Raw genomic sequence first — 17,476 nt, 5'->3', positions numbered from 1 at the left:
CAAACGTTTTTTTACTTGTCGTTCTTTATGTGACTGCATTCATTGACAAAAGCAATCGAAAATGCGTCAACAAAAATATTTCAGCTGAGTTCAAGTACGAAGCTTATAGTGTTGGTATCCTCTCTCGAATTGGACGTTTATCCTCTTCCTTGCAGCCTCAGTGACCAAGTCCAAGTGACCCAGTCTGTATACTCGCTAGACTACATCGTGGGAAGTACATCTCTAGACAAATTGGCAAACTTTTATAGTAGTTTTCACCCATAATCCTTGATGCCACTACATGAATATCAAAGTTACCGATATTTTTATATTTACAGTATGAACAGATGTGATTAGTTAAAGTTACAGTAAAAACAAATATTTTTAGCTTTTTTGTTATAAAAGCTATTTATTTTACTATTTTGATAATTCAGTTCATTACTATTTTGAATCATACAGTTCGTTAGATAGAGGACCTTGATGAAAAGCACTCTCAAGTGATTTAGGCTTCCTCTGTAAATAACCCTATTATCACTATTATTATTATTATTCTTGTTCAGCAAAAAAGTAAGGGGGCTATAGCCCTGCAGTCCCCCCCCCCTCCTCTGGCTCCGGCGTTGCTGATAAGGATTTCGAAATTGCCTTCTGCTTTAGCCATACAAATATTTCTGAATGTTAAAGTTCAATGGACATCTCATAAACTGGACATTGATTTTGCTCGTAAATTTGGTGCCTCTGATCCCCGTCTGACATCATACAACCGAGTATCGAGAAATGAGGTGTTAAAGGATCTATTTTCCAAAGAAAGTCTTCTCTTTTTGGCATTAATTGTTGAATCTCATACAAATGTAAAAAAAACCTGAAAATATTTATTAAATCTTGGGTTTTTATGCTATTGTATATTCGTGTAAAACAGAAAATCCAATATATTTTTTGATTAAATTCCCTGAGTTACATTTGCGACAAAGAGTTTATTTGAGTCAAATGATCCAAATTAGAGTGGGCGTTTAAAAGAACAGCGCGTAGGACAGAGCTTTTATCGCACGTGTCCCCTGAATTCTTCTTGTTTCAGGCTCTTCTTTCATGGATTTTGCTCGTCCTTTTACTGACACTACATTGTGCTGCATACTGTCAGTGTTCTCATTTTGCTTCGTGTAATTTTCTTAAACTCGCACGAAAATTTCCTCAGATTTCGGAAAATTCCTTAGATTTATGATAACCTGCCTTTGTGTAAAAGATATAGTCAAAACAACTTTGGTCATTTTACAAAAATATCAAATTGAGTTATTTGTATACATAAAATCCAAAAATTTCGGACCAAAATTCGTATGTAACTTTATTCGTCCGAAATCTAAGTTGGTTCGTCCGAAAGTTTTGTCTAAAAGTTATTTTTCCGAAATTCTCGAAAAAAATTTTAAAGACCTATTTGATGACTCATATCCTTTATCATATCCTTGACCCATATAATTTACTTTTGATTCAATGTTGTGTTTAGTTGGAAATGTATAATTTTCCTTTATCTTAAAAGAGTATAAAAAATTCTCAAAATTTTGAAAATTCCTTAAAATTTCTTTAACAATTGAAATTCCTTAAAAAGTTCCTTAAAAAGTTAAAAAATTCCTTATGTCAAGAAAATTTCCTTAAAAGTGAAAACACCGCATACAGTTGTTGTCATACAGTTCTTGCCATGCGTACAACTCTATTTCAATTGATTTCAATGCTGCATACACGGAGGACCCTACGTGCAATCAAAATGGCTTCCAGACTGGTACAGTATGTGGTTGTGAGAAGGGACTTAATGGATACTCTAAACTGGCCAACTGGGGCTGTGATTGCACAGGCATGTCACGCATGCATAGCTGCAATTCATGTGTTTTATTCCGAGGAGTCGACAAAAGAGTATTTGAAAGATCTACAGTCAATGCACAAAGTTGTTCTAGAGGTTGGTCTACTACTAGTCTCTAGCTTTTTCTTCAATTCTTCGAAAACATTCACAACAAAATCAGGCCTGAACATTTTAAAGACTCTGGAGTGAAATGACCAAAATTATAGAAATTTTTCTTCCTATAAGGAATATATGCTCTTCGAATCGCCGACGCCCAATTTCCTACCTTTACCCGTATCAGCTACTTTTTTTTGTTAGACGTATATAGCCAACACGTGAGCATTACCGAACTAAAATTGGTTTCTAAATTTATGGATTTTAATAAGTTTACACCTTTTTTCATTCCAAAGTATTGGATTGTTACTCTTCTAAAACCATTTCTTGGCTTATCCACAGGCGAAGGACCAAGAATCACTGTCAACATTATCAAGGACTTTGACAGATAATGACGTTGATCACAAATTATGGGTTGAACAGCCTGAGAATTTTCCAACATGTATTGCAACTAGACCTTATCCAAAGGATGCGATTCAAATCCACTTCAAGAAATTTAAATTATTTAAGTAGTTGCTATAGTAATGTTAACATTTTATGGTGCCACCGTGCTATCAAATATCAAAATATCAATTTTTAGATGCCTGTTTATGGGTTTCCATAGCTCTTAGTGTCTAATCCAAAATCCATGGGTATATGATTGGTTACATGACAAGGAAAGTGGCAATTGCACTCAAGACTATAAAGGGCTTGCTTGGGGCTTGGATGACAAAGGGTTTTAAATACCAACTTTGATGATAGTTCTATCAATTAGAAGTAGTGCATGAAGTAATAGAACCAGATGAAACCTGCTTTTACCTGTAAAATATTCAGTGGCTGAATATTCACATGTTACAAATTCACTGACATGTCAACTCTCCCAGTTTTGTCAGGATACTCCAAGTTTTGCTTAATTTCTCCTGTTATTTGAAATCTGCTCACTGTTTTCCCCTTTCCCAACTTTCTTAATGACAACAATTTTTTTAAAATGCCTATGAATTGTCAAAAAAGACTTAAAATTATTAATTGTTTCTCATGATTAATCTTGTGATACACTGTTTGCACAGCATAGTGTTTTACTGGTATGTTGTTTGTACAGTTTCAGCAAATTCCAGTGATCTCCCAGTTTTTGGTAAAATCTCAATTTTTCTTAAAAAAATTAAAATGTACAGGTTTGAAAATTTTAAAGTGATTTTAAAGGGAGTTTGAGTGTTTGCAAATTCTTTGAATACTTGATCCAAAACAGTATATTTATTTTTAACACATCTACTGAAAGTTTAGAAGCTGTTTTTTGATAATTTCTTAAGTGTAAATAGATATATTCAAACCGCCAAGCTCATATATAGTGGTAAGTTTTAGGTGATATAAAGAGAAAGCAACACCAAAAATAAACATGGTGTAAATAACAAGACTCTAAAAGTGAATCTAATAAAATTTTATGCATATCTTAGAAGATAAACTTAACTGGTGTTGATAATGTCACAGTAATTAAAAGCTGAATGAGTAGTTTCGATTGTTTAAAATAATTTAAAAAGATATGTCATAATACCTTTATTTAAAACAGTCCAGAAAACAGAGAGATAATACAAAACCCCTTTTTGCACGACATAATAGTTCATATTTTTTAAATCTTGTGGTACCAAAAGCTTTTATGCTTGAGTTGGGCAACTAAAAGGTTGAATGTTGGCTTTATAAATGTGTTATTGGAAAGCAGCATCACTTACTCAAAGTGCTGGTGGCAATAATTTATCAGAAATTTCGGGTTTGGCATTAATAGACTTAAAATGCAAGTAGATTTTGGTTGGCTATAATATCAAATATATCACAAGCCACAACTAGGTCCCAAAATATTGAGATAATTTTTCTCTTAGTTCCAAAATGTTGAGTGTCTAATTGCAGTTTCAAAGTTACTTCCAGTATTAGGAAATAATGTATCTAAATATAGAATACACAATAAATTGCAGTTTATGATTTTGTTTACAATACAACAGTTCAGTACTTGTTAATTCCAAATAGCCGGACCTTGTACAGTTGAGGCAACTTTGGTATTACTGCAAGTGCAAGCGTGCTGAAATTTAGAATAAAGTGCCATTGGCTGTAACCAGAGTAGAAGCTTGCCAATATGAACCTTTGTAAAGAGATACAAGAGAGTCAATAATACTGCATTGACTACATTAACTGCTGTTTACTCAAATTTGAAACTGAATGAGAGGAACATCAGACAATTATCAATTTTTGTACTAAAAGGCACAACATAATATTTTCATATAAAAATCATTTATATTCAAATTTACAATCCAAGAAAGGGCAAGCTTTAAGCCATGTGTGGTTACAAGGCAAATGCTACAAAAAAGTGAACAGTGGAAGCACAAGATTTGTTCAAGCTTGTCTTAAAAACTGAAGGTGAGCAAATTTGTTCAAAACTAACTCCATTTTCGATTTTTTTCACTGGCAACACAAAATTAAAAATGATTCATTCAGCTCTGTGTTCATACCAAAATGAAGAAATGGGAACATGGCATGATTTGCAATGGACTAACACATTATTAATTGCCTTTGCTTTTGTTGGTCAAACGGGGGCTGCTTTTGGTTTTCATTTGCTAAAGCTATTTTGTCTGTTTTTTCTCAACTTTGCTGAACAGAGCTGTAACCTTGTCACAGTTCTAAATTCACTAAAACGTTTTTATGTCGCACAAATACACAAACCTCTCTATGGTTTGTGGAAATTGCTTTTTTTGGAATAAAGACAAATGGGAAGATGTCATGAGAGAGCTCGGATAAATGCCTCAAATAAAAAAGGAGAATGAAAATAAATCATCCAAAGACCATCCAAACTTAAAAAATCTACATCTACAGCCAATTCGTCGGAATCAGAGAGTGATGATTGAATCTAGAAACTTGGCCTTGCAAGGGAAACATAACTATATATACAATGTAGCATTTGTTAAAGTTTTGTTAAGTTTAGTGCTTAAATAGAAAAAACTTTAATGTGCTGTGTTATGAAATAAATTTGAATCCTACACTCCACTGTAATCATGCGAGTTTTTTGCAGGGCACCTTCATTTTTGAAAGTGAAAGCCCTGAAAGCCCAGATGTAACAAATCCAAAAACAAACTTTTGTACTTACAGCACAACTGGGACGAACATCAAGAATTTTCTGGTGGTAGTGTACATCTCTCCATGATCAATTTGCTCCCAGTGGGTAAGGGTTCTAGCTTGGCCTTGATCAAATGTTTGGAATGGGGCTCCTTTCACATGGTGGAGCAAGAAATAATTTCCCTGAAATTTGATGAATTTATATATAAAGACAAATCATGTAAGTTTAAAAGCAACATTGAAAGATAATGAAAACATCTAAAAATCCAGTGAGTCCAAAGCTAAGATTCCAAAGGAAAGAAATTTCTAAAGAAAGAAAAATTTTTTAGCAAAATTTTGCTGAGATTCCAAAGGAAAGAAATTTCTAAAGAAAGAAATAATTTTCAGTAAAAACTTTGCTGATCCTATCAGATCAAAAACATTGATACTACAGGTTCAACCTTATAGGCAACTTATTGACAAAAAATGACTATATAAATGATTTACAGTTCAACTAAGAGCTTCCAATTTTCTCATTTGTAATTAATCAAAGAGAAAAAATAGGAAGTACCTACTCTCTAAAATAACTTTTTAGCAACAAGTATGAAAAGTAAATAAAATCTCCTCAAGCAACTAGCGTAGAGTCATTGGAAAATACTCAATTTTAAAAATTTGGTTGACCTTATATATTTCTTACCAGACCACAAGAACTGTCAATCTTTCATAAACATATCAATGTGGCATCCTGGAAAAACCAGAGCCCCATGACTTGACTCCAACATTAGTTTCCCAGCTTAGCAAATAAAATTCATTCAAGCACAAAACTTCATGCAAACTTGCAATATTAATTTTACAGAAATGTCTGTACTGAATGACAAAAAGAATTTAATTGAAATAATGGCAATAGAATATATTTATAGGGCAAAAATATTTCACGGAGGAACAATTTTAATCAAGGAAATTGTTGACAAGAGGGATTGACTCATTAAAAATTATATTGCTTTTTAAAAATTGCTTTTAAGGTATTGATTTTGAGATTGAAAATTTCCTAAATATATTTGTCCACATGTACATATATTTTCGGCCTGTGTAGGACATCATACCTACTCAAAAAATCATTTTTGAGCCCTGTCCAGGCATAGGATTCAACAAGGTCTAGTAATATCCGAGCAAGGACCATGACACTACTTGACAAGCATAGCTTCTCCATATCAAAAATGAAAAAAAGATAAAAAATAGCTCAAATGCCTTCCCTCCCAGCTGAAAGTGTGCTGTTGATGCCAGCCATGCCAAAATTATACCTGTTTTACAACCTATTATTTATGTGCCAGTTTTATGAATGTTCCTGCTGTCTTTTTATGCATCTAGCCACTCCATTTGCCACCATATGCATTCCATTCGCATTCCTTGTATTGCCAACATATCAGATTTCATTTGCAGTCGAGCAATATTTTTATAAAAGCTCTTCTTACACCAGTTTTTTCAAATCATCAATAAGTGTATAAAATAACTACAGTGGGTTACCAGTAGCCTGTACAAAGAAGCAATCTATGCCAATCTAAAAGGGTGATATTTAGAATTTTTCCTGGGGTTTTAGCTCCTATCCCCTCCCTCCTGCTCCAGTCAGACTTTTCTTGGAACACACACCGCAAACTTGCCAGAATTTACCGTATAATGGAATCACCTTCGCCAAAATCAAGGAATGCAAACTGGGTCATGTATATTATACTATTGGCATGAATATATGAGCATCACATGTTGCTCACATGTTGTAGCTAATAGTGTACTGTTGCTGGCAGCAACATGTAGCCAAAATCATATGTTTTCCTACCTGGCAGTAAGACTGAAAAATTGCATTATAAAACCCTAGTTAGGCCTAAATATGGACAGAGTAGAAATATTAGTTTTTTCAATTACCAAATTATGTATGACGTTTGTCATTGTCCAAGCCGTTGCTGTATCAAAGAATGGGACACTCAGCAGCACCAAATGCAAGAAAACTACGAGAATGAAGTACGTCAGCCAAGCTCCTTTTTCACTCAACCAGGTTTCATTTTGATTGTACAGACTATGAATATTATGTTGCTCTTTGGTGGTTTCCATCTCATCGACGTTGCCAAGCAAAATATTACAAGTCTTACTAGGCCTAGGCAAATATGGTGACATTAGAAAGGCTTCAATCTTTTCGTCTACCTGTCTGCATTCACAAATCTAGAAAAAAAAAATTTTCTAGGTATCTGTTCTTTTTAAGCAGTAGCAATATACTCCAAAATGAATGTAGGTTTAGCGATCCCAGGTAAAGACGGAACGAGACTACATGGCCACCGTGTTTTGAACTTCCACTTCACCTGACCTTCACACTATTTTCGGGTCCACTGGTACACTAAAGTTACTGCGCATGCTTATACTTTTTCTTTCACCAAACATTCAACAGGAGGCTGTTTTCAAGAAGAGGCCTGATTATAATGAAAGTTTTGGTGGTGGTGTAACGTAGTCTGTAAATTTTGATGAATGTTTGCTGAAAACAGTCAGAATGATGATCTGGTTCAATGGTCTCGTCGAAGAAGCTGTTCAGAAAGCCCTGAAGGAGAAAAAGATCTTCCTTGTTTATGTTGAGGGTGAGTTTTTGTATCAAAATTTGCCTTGGGATTACGAAAGGTAATTTTGTCTACAATAGCATACCTAACTTTTTGCTGACTGATTCTACAATATACAGTTGTAAAAGATGGAATCTTCCTTCCAAAAACACTTAAATTGTTTTTCTGAAAATAATTTATGCTCGGGATTTTGTACATATCCTCGTACTGTAGTGTACAGCGCATCACTGTGTGCGCCTTGTGTGTGCCCCAGCGGCTGGGGCCCAGCCTATCTGTTTACGTGTACAATTACTGACCAAATATTAGATTTGAATCCATATTGTTCTACTCAGATAAGGTTTAGCTTTAATAGAATTGGAGATCCCAATTCCTAAACTTGAAAGATGGCCCACTTTTTGAGGTGTCCAGAAGTATAAACTATGAACATTGACTTGAGTCTAATGCTTGTTATCCTCAAGCCTAAACCAGCATAAACGGATATTTTTAGAGGAGGTACAATGACATACACATGCATAGATGCAACTAAATTTCACATTCAAAAAATTTCAAATCTCAGAACCAATACTTTGTGACTTGGAGTCAATAAAAGCTTTGTTAGAAAGAAAATGAGACAATGATTTTGTTGTATAAAATTTTAGCAGTTAAAATGTTTTGTCAGTGGAACACTTTTGCTTGCATAACACATTTTTGTCACAAATAATGAAAAATTGATATGTAAGCAACAAGTTTTAGTGCTTGAATGAGTTTTATTTGCTAAAGGTTAGAGATGGATCAAAAAGTAACATTGATGTTGAGTCATAAGAGTACTTGGCTCTGATATTTCCAGAATGCCAATCTCTTCTCATTTGTTCCACACCATATTTTTATGACAAAATGCATGCAGGGCAGACAAAATGTATTAAGCTTGTTATTTTCCCATCCACAGTCTTGTATAATAACTTCAATTCTAGGAGTCTTGTTCTAGCATTTAGATGTAAAGTTAGGAACTTGAAAAAACAAGTACCAACAGAGTTTTGTTCATGTCATGGTCTGCCCCACAGGGAATGTCTTTTCCCTTTAATTCTTGCCAGAAGAAGAATATTCTATTAGAATCAGATTATAAGAAAGTGATGAAGAAGACCTTTTATAAGGCTTTTTGTTTTGGGCTGAAAAATGCTGACACATGAATTGCCCAGTACAGGCCTTTTTGTTTGATGTGAGCGATCATTTGTATGTCAGCACTCACGCAACCCCAACCATGCAAGGGTCTGAATCACAAAACAGTAAATTGTGAGGTATAAATATTTCATGAAAAAACATGTTTCCAGCCATCTTTGTGATCAAAGCAAGTGACATAGCCAGTATATCAAAACATAGAAAACACAATTAAGCTGAATTAACCAAATCTCAATGGAAAAATGCAATTATATATCAAATCCACGGTGAATGTTTAGAAATACTATTGGTGCTTAGTATTTGAACTACATTTGCCCTGGTAGCATCACCTAGGCAGTCAAAGCGTATTTAAAAAAGGTTTGGTACAACACTTAAACCATAATTTGGCAATGATGTCTATATGACCTTTCTGATGAACATAGAATTTATAAATTCAAAACCACATTTATATTGCATTAATAATCATTGTAACAATTCATTTTTATTTGATATTACCTTGTCCCAAGTTACCCTATAAATATAGATTATTTTGGTTTTTATAAACATTACAAGCCCTTTTAGTGCTGTTGATATTTATTATTAACATTTGTTATCTTTCCCTGGAGCAATTGCTTATACAAGAGAAAACACACAAGTGATAGCCCAATGGATTGGACTTTTTCTTACAAAATGGTCTGCCGGTATATGTTTGTTTACTTATACTTTTAAGCATTTGATCAGTTTGACTGGCTGACTTTTTTAAAGTATTTTTCCCAAATCAGGTGATGATGATGATTCAAAGAAAATGGAAACAACATGGAATGATGAAAAGGTAGAGCTTCGTTTTGTGCAATATTTTCAGATTTTTGGCTGGATACATTTGATAAAACATTTTCCAAATTACTCCTTGAATAGACTTCTGGTAGGCTAAAACAAATGTATGGGCTTTAGGTTTTTATGCTTCGAGGAACCATTGGTATACATTTTATTTGCAGAATTGATGACTGATAATGAGTAGAATATGAAGAAGTATTGCCTCATAAATTTCTAGGAGAACAGAATTATGACTATAACCAGCTCAGAGAATGAGAGGAGCTGGGAGAGTGGGGTTGAATCTGTTGGAAATGTAAAAGTTTCATTGTAATAGTGGTGAATCTGCTACTTATGAGGTTATTGCACAAAGCTTCTAGATGAATAGATCCAGAAGTGAATATGAGCATGTTACATTAAACCATTGTAAGATTATTCAGCCAAAGTGTTTAGATGTGACAGTATTGGTAGATCTCTCATTGTATTTACCCAACTATAGTTATCTGCTGTCCTAAAAATATATTTGTTTTGTATGGGGTGCATCCAAGTATGATTGCACATTATTTTATAATCTTATCATGCTTTTAATTGACAGTGTCTGGAGTTAAAATATAAACTTACATAATCCAGCTTTTTGTTTTATTTTTTTTGCTGATTTTGAAATTATTTGATGATCAAGAAGAAAAGTATAATATGTGAAAGTTGCTTTGCTACATTCTATCCTCAATCCCAAGTTACTTTCATTCCCACGCCTAGCTCCAAGGCAAGCTACCTCCCTTACCTCTCATCATCATCAAAAATGTATGCACTCTAGTAGTTTCCTTTCATTGCCTGTCCAAACAAAAATCTTTTCTGTAATGTTTCTCTCAATTTGATTAATATGAATTTTAGCTAAGAGAATTTTGGACATTTGTATTTTACCATCCCTAGTTGTTATTTTGGAGCCAATGTTGTGATCACAAAGAAGGTTCTTCACCAAATCACCAAAAGTATGTTTCTTGTCTGCCCAGGGGAAAGCAATCTGGCATCCTTTAACAGGGAAGCAAAACAAAGGGAATGTCAACCCAAAGTCATGTAAAATACTTCCAAAAACAGAGAGTGCTATTGCTTTGAATTGGTAGGGCCATCCGAAGTGAAAACCAATGCAACATCCTTTAACTCAGGCCTAATAGTGTTTTTACATATTAAATGTTTTACAAAAACTTACAGGCTCATTTATTACTATCAAAATTACAAGTCATGTTTGGTTTTGGATAGGTTTCATCATGTTGTTCTCCTGCCAAGTGTGTTGCTATCAGGATCAAAGCTGGGAGGTATTCATTCTCATTATTCATGTTGTTTTTGGTTTTTGTTGATAACTGTGATCATGCAAAAAAACTTTTGTAGTACTGGCTAGTTGTTCACAACCAATACCCATAATCACACGCATAATACATAAAGTCATTACATTCCATACTTTTGATTCCTTTAGCAGTTTTTGTCATTTATAAAGCTATTTGTACTGACTTGTCATTTGAAAATGTATCCTTGACCTCATTATAAACTTTTGGTTAGCTTACACTTGTGTCATTTGCTTGGAATTCCTCATTAAGCTACTTTGCAGCTAGCTTTGATGCAAGGGTCTTACTTGTCTCAAAATTGGATCTTCAATACCCCAAGCTTTTTGAGATTTGAAATGTTTCGTTCTCCCATCTCTGATGAATTGAGGAAAGATATTGGCACTAATCCAGCACACTTCACCTCAGTTATAAAGCTCATTACATTCTAGTGTCATTTTCTTGTTTCACCTTTAACCAGAATTTTTCATTTTTTCCCATTTTTCACAGTATTGCACAAAAGAAATTGAATTGTTATTTCAAGAAAAATTTGGTCAACTTACATAATATTTTTTAAAAATCTCATCTATAAATTTTATATCACGGTAAATAATTTAACTTTATGCTTGTTTTTCAGTTTGCAATGTGAACAATTTGCACAATGCTGTATCCTTTTCTATATGTAGCCTGCTGTAAAAATTGTAACAAGAATGAAGGTTGTCCAGTTATATTTGCATTTGCTTTGCTCTAGCATATCTAGCTTGAAATCTTGCTATTGCATAGAATCAGGAATAATAGCATCTGCACTTTTGCAGTATTTCAGGTTTCCGTTTTATATTATCAATTACCTTGACCTCACTGACCAGACCCTCTGCTGTGCATCCCATCAACGTATCTAATAAACGACCATGGTGTTCCAAAGGAAATAATTCCAGGATATTTGGACGTTCCCACTTTTCTGGAAAAAATAACACCTTTGTTTCAGGTAACAAAGTTAAATTTGCTTTATTATTATTATATGAGCGTATATTTCTTTCGGTATAGATATTTTAATTATTTATGATCTTAAAGACACCTTGTCATGATTCCTGCCAAATTTCTTTTTTTGTTAATAGTTTTCTAGCTATATGCAGTAAATACAACATATAATACAACTCTGCCAACAATTTTTGCTAGCAGTGGCCTAGTGCCCTTTCCTATTTGTTTACTTCACGAAAAAGGGATGATTTGCTTTACTAATATTGTGCCAAATTAATGACGTTATAGTGCCATATTACTGACGTTCATGGGACATAATGTGATTGATCATAAAAATTATTGCATGGAAACGTTGATCTCATAGTCAGTATCTTATCAATTACATTGACATCTATCAACAACTTTATTGTTAAGGAAACCGAAGATCACAACTACATTAACCCAGAAAATGTCGATTGCACTGGTAGTGAAACAGAAAGTGCACCAACAGCAACAAAAACTGAAGCTGAGAAGGATGCTGCCTCTGAACCAAAAGATATGAAGGAAATTGCGTCTCAAAATGATCAAAGTGAGGCAAGTTTACAAGACAGAGTGGCACGAGCTGAAAGTCTGATAGCTGAGAAAAGAGACAAAGAGAAACAAGATGAGCTAAAAGTAAGAGTAACTTTTCGCGAGAAAACTCTCTTCGCAAGTTAAGTTCTTGTCAGGTTTAAGTATTAGAATTAAAAAAAGGAGACATCCATAGCATATAAAATTAGTCAAAGTGTTGAACAGGTCTGATGGTTTCTTGATAATTTCTAATAGTGAATAGTTGTGCCTAGTTTCTTGTTGGCTAGTTATGTTTTCCTTACTTCATTTTTCGTGAATTTGCCTTTATATGCAGGCTTTTTATGCTCATTGATTGCTTGTCATCTGGCTGCATTTTGGTGAATCACGTTATTGGTGCCACGATTCGAACCATCCTTATTGTTTGTTAATTTCCATGTTACGCTACTGTCCAGTTTTTCTACCATGTACAGCAAACCTGGAAGAAGCTTTGCTTTCGTAAAAATTCCCGGAAATCTCATTTCATAGAATTTTCAAGGAGAACCTAAGAATGTTCTCCTTCTACAATTATCGAATCTTCATGGAATTTTGCCTTAAAGATTCCAATGTCATTTTCCCGGTCCAATTTCCATTAACTGCTTAGGGCACCTTTTTTGCAAACATTAATTTCTGTTCAGTTCATTCAGTTTTTGGAAAAACTTTGTTTGTGTAAGCGATTTATCGCCTTCTTCTTCTTTATGTGTCATGTGCTAAGGCGTTGAAGATCATGTTCCTCCAAACTTCTCTATCTTGACATGCTTGAATGAGATCATTTCCATTTGTACTGTTAGTCCATTCTTTGATGTTGCTCAAATACGACATCTGCCTCTTTCTTTTTTACCTTTTATTTTTCCGGGTAGCAATAGGTTGTCGATGCCTTTTCTCCGCATAACATATCCCAAAAATGTCATTCTTCTGTTTTTGATGGTCTGTAACAATTTTCTGTTTTTGATGGTATGTAACGATTTATTGCCTACATAACCTATTTTGAGCATATTTAGGAAAATACCGATACTTTTTTCCTAGGAGGAGAAGAGGAGAAGGAATGAGGGTCACCAATTAGGACTCGCGAAGAAAAATCGAGAAGATATAGAATCAAAGAAGTGGATTGATGAGCAAGCCAAAGCTAAGGCCGACGCAAAGGCAGCTCGGGACGCAGTCAGGCTGAAATTGGAACAAGACAAGGCAGAGAAAAAGGCCAGATACCAGAAGGAAAAAGAAGAAGAAAGAATGAAAAGAGACGTAAGGAGGAGAACGATTGAAGCCCAGAAAGCTCCCAAGCCCAAGGAACAAAGGTCTGCATTATGATCATCCTCTTTATTTCAAGGGTAGCCCTTTATTTTGATATATACAAAGAAATCTGGACATTAGGATTGCTAATCTGCTGTTAAGGTGAAACCTTTTTGCTCCTATAGTTTGAAGAACTAAACAGTTTTTGTTTGTATGATGAAAGAATATATATACTCTATTTGTGACTTGGGTTGTATATTTGTAGGAAAACAACAAGAATTCAATTTCGTTTGTCGAACGGATCGGCCTTAACCAGAGAGTTCCCATCAGATACGAGACTGGTAGATGTTGTCACATCGATTTCGCAAGTGAGATTTGCACTATTTAATTCTTGCTTTATTCGTAGATATCTTGTCTTTATTCATAGATGGCTTTATTCATAGATAGCACTATAGACAGCAAGTAATAAACGAATTCTTTTGAGCAAACCTTTGGCATTTACTAGGCATGTTATACTGTTTTTTTGAATGCGATTGCATCTATTAGCTCCGCCAGTACTTAAGAGTGTGTTGTAGGCCATACATTTTTCTTGTTCTTTGATAAGGATCTCTGAATCGGCCTTTGTTCCATTAAGTTAAGCAAATCATTTGATTTTTTGAAAGATCCACAAAGAGACTCATTAAGATACGATTTGAGAGTGACCTGTTAGAAAGGTGCAATGATTTTGGGTGAAAAAGAACCCCCGAGTAGTTCTATTTTGGCCAAAATGATACTTGTTTTCATGATGCTTATAATTTAGGGTCAGAAATTCGAATGAAATCAAGTTTAAATTTTGGATCTTGCGGTAGATCACAAAATATTTGAGGCGAACTGAGATAACCGTTATCTCAATTTTTTTTCAGGACGATATGATTGGCACTTCAAATATCACCTTGGCAACGGTGTATCCCAGACGACAATTCAGCACAAACGAATTGGACTGCACGCTACTCGAATTAAATCTCGTTCCAAGCGCAGCTCTAATTGTTATTTCGGTATGAATTCTTGGAATTTCTTTTTCATGGTAGAAGTTTTAGTTGCTGCATTGTATTTTAGAGGGTAACCGTACATATTTTTTAGCATCGTGACAACATTTGAAGTGATCAGAGTTTACTTTTCATAACTGGGAATTATTTTGCATTTAGAGGCATTTGGAATCCTCTCAACTTTGTATACGAAGAAGCATTTTCACCAACTGCTACACCAGTTGTTGTTTTTGAAAGCAAAGTGATTCATGCTCACAGAATCACTGAATCTAAGATTAATGTGTACCACCAGGTTTACTTATGAAAGGGTCATCAGATTATTAATTAGAAAATAGGACGGAAAAGCAGAAGCAGATCGTACTTGTCGTCCAACACTCGTCAAAGGCTAGCATACTAGAGTATAAACTTCGAATAATGTCAAAGGTTAGCAAATTATATCCAGGTTCAGATCGAAAGTAACATGAGAGGAAGAATGTTGCGTTTCATTCGTTGTCTTGTTTTCAAATGCACCATTCTTCCTCTCACGTTGCTTTTGATCCGTGTCTAGATATAAATATTCTGCTCACCTTTGGACATTATTCGACGCTCATATTCTAAAGAGTGTCGGGGGGTAAAATCCTTTAGTATGATTCTTTTCCTCTTTTCAGTGCTTTTTCAGTAGATGACTAGACAACAATAGCATTTAGAGTTAACATGCAACAAAACTTGAATGTTACATTCTCATATCAATTCTATATTTTGCAGCAATGTTCAAATGAAGGAACTGCAGGTCAAAATTCGTTGTTGGATTTCATCAAATTTATACTTTCGCCTCTAGTCGCAATTTTACTTTACATAAAAGCTCTGATTTTCGGTCAAGCGCAAGTGAGTAATACAACAAACTCGACGTCAAACGTTGCCCAAAAAGATGAAGGTGTTTCTCAGAAAAGCAGGTAGGTTTATGTTCATTTTTGTTATGAATTCCAGTAAGCAAGGCTGCTTAGTATGAAAATGTTATTACAGTCTTCAGTTTTGATGTCCAATGTTGATATATTCAGATTTTTATCCGAGGGTATGATAATGAAATGCATGAATGAAATGTCTGTTCAAATAGCATTATTTGCCGTGTTAATTTTAGGCGAATCAATTTTATTTTGCAAAGCAAAATTTATTTACTACCACTTTTTTAAGATTTTATATTGTCTATATCCCATCAGAGGTTTCTTTTACTCTAAAAGGAATTTGGATAACAAAGCCAAACTTTGCGGAAATTTTATATTCACAATTGTACCAACTTCTCATAGATTTCCTCAGCTCGCATGATGTTTTATAGATCAACGACAAAACGTTTTTTTCTACCCCACAACCTCCCGGCTCTACCTACCCCAGTCGCTTAGCGAGCCTTTTCGAAATAAGGAATTTCCGGCCTAACCTGCTTATTTACTCTGCAGTTCTCTTATCGCGGACCAGTGTTTGCTATGTCGATAGCCAGTGACACTTACTGAGGTAGGACTTTAGAGCAGAGCCTGTAACATTTTATGTTACCAGTCACATTTCTCTTATAGGTCCGACGACAAAAAGACCAGGGACAGTGCCACGGGGTACAAGAAAGAAGGGAATGTCTACCAGTTTAAGCAGGACGATTCTGATGATGATGATGAGAAAAAGACTTGGAATGGAAATTCTACTCAGCAAATGTGAAGCAGTTACCCGTCAATATAATTATTACCACCAGGGCCTAAAGCTAGCTAAATTTATCATAGATTAATAGTTTAATATACTTTACTCTCAATCATACCATGCGTTAACATTGTTTGTTCTCCTGAAATCTCGCACATTTATTGCAAGAGTAGTTTGCCCCTCTCAAGCGACACTGTGAAAAACAAATTGGTTAAATGAAATGGTAGACGTACTCAAAACAACTCAACTTATTGAATTTTCGTGTGTGAGCAACACTGTTACCATTTAATGTTTGTTTATTTATAGTCAGAACACCCTTGCGAACAAACCCCGCCCCTTAAACCAATTTATTTAAAAAGGATCCATGGTGACAAAGATGGGAATTTTTCTTCGTTTTCCTAATCTTTGCTGCTGCATGCCCCTGCTCACAAAATTGACTGAATGTGTTCTCTTGAAAAAACCTTATTTCTACATCATAACCGCCAAGTTTTGAAGAGTTTTCTCGAATACAAATCTTAGTCAAAAGCAATTAAAAGGTTCGGCGTTACATGATTGACTTGGTTGCCATCACTGAAATTGTCATTCTATTTCTTTGAATGGTTCTGGGTCTTCAAAATTGTTCTGAGAGACAAGTTACCCATTTTATAATTATTCAATTTGAATAATTACATTTTGAGATAATATTTAATAAGCATTTCGAGAATATATAGAATTACATAGATGAATATGCAGTTTCCAATTGTTACGAGAAAAGAAGACGTGAAGTTCTGCTGAGAAATTGAAAGAACAGAACTGAAAGTAACAATTACATGGCTGTGAGCAGGGGCATGCAGCAAAACTAAGCAAAACGTTTCTTCTGAAGAGGTTTACATTCCTCGACAAAATATTTGATTTATTCAGTAACATCTAAACGTTCTAAATTGTGAAAACATAGTGAAACGGACAGACGGAATTTGATAATTGCTGCGTTATTGTCAAACTAGTTATGAGGGTATCATAGATAAATACTCCTTATTTATGACTCCAGTTAACAACGGTTTTTCTTTTGAGGTTATTCTCGGTATAAACGTTATTCTCGGTAAAAAGTGAGAAATTTAAAAACGGAGCAAGCGCACTACAAATATATATTCAGCCAGAGAAAGATTACAGTGAGTCTCTAGACCATTAATA

At 34.5% G+C, this 17,476-nt stretch overlaps 3 protein-coding genes across 3 annotated transcripts; 2 read left to right on the top strand and 1 right to left on the bottom strand.

Annotated features, from left to right (window-relative positions):
• Positions 1-1,622: 1,622 nt before the first annotated feature.
• On the top strand, positions 1,623-2,497 carry LOC135682871 (putative peptidyl-tRNA hydrolase PTRHD1). The gene is made up of 2 exons (XM_065197949.2): positions 1,623-1,921; positions 2,261-2,497. Exons 1-2 carry the CDS (start codon positions 1,667-1,669, stop codon positions 2,429-2,431), a joined length of 426 nt encoding a protein of 141 aa, XP_065054021.1. The 5' UTR covers positions 1,623-1,666; the 3' UTR covers positions 2,432-2,497.
• Positions 2,498-3,296: 799 nt separating this feature from the next.
• On the bottom strand, positions 3,297-7,355 carry LOC135682869 (ORM1-like protein 1). The gene is made up of 3 exons (XM_065197948.2): positions 6,890-7,355; positions 5,025-5,176; positions 3,297-4,025 (listed from the first exon to the last, which is right to left on the bottom strand). The coding sequence occupies exons 1-3, from the start codon at positions 7,136-7,138 to the stop codon at positions 3,890-3,892; spliced, it is 537 nt and encodes a 178-aa protein (XP_065054020.1). The 5' UTR covers positions 7,139-7,355; the 3' UTR covers positions 3,297-3,889.
• A 68-nt stretch (positions 7,356-7,423) lies between these two features.
• Positions 7,424-17,340, top strand: LOC135682865 (UBX domain-containing protein 4). The gene is made up of 11 exons (XM_065197943.2): positions 7,424-7,590; positions 9,486-9,535; positions 10,771-10,826; positions 11,467-11,495; positions 11,696-11,814; positions 12,222-12,461; positions 13,419-13,687; positions 13,888-13,990; positions 14,525-14,656; positions 15,392-15,579; positions 16,192-17,340. Exons 1-11 carry the CDS (start codon positions 7,506-7,508, stop codon positions 16,325-16,327), a joined length of 1,407 nt encoding a protein of 468 aa, XP_065054015.2. The 5' UTR covers positions 7,424-7,505; the 3' UTR covers positions 16,328-17,340.
• Positions 17,341-17,476: the final 136 nt, after the last annotated feature.

Source organism: Rhopilema esculentum, chromosome 16, assembly GCF_057945365.1.
Source record: "Rhopilema esculentum isolate cy_ngs chromosome 16, ASM5794536v1, whole genome shotgun sequence".
Taxonomy (NCBI): domain Eukaryota; kingdom Metazoa; phylum Cnidaria; class Scyphozoa; order Rhizostomeae; family Rhizostomatidae; genus Rhopilema; species Rhopilema esculentum.
Note: the sequence above shows the minus strand (reverse complement) of the source record. Positions and strands in the feature narration are given on the sequence as shown.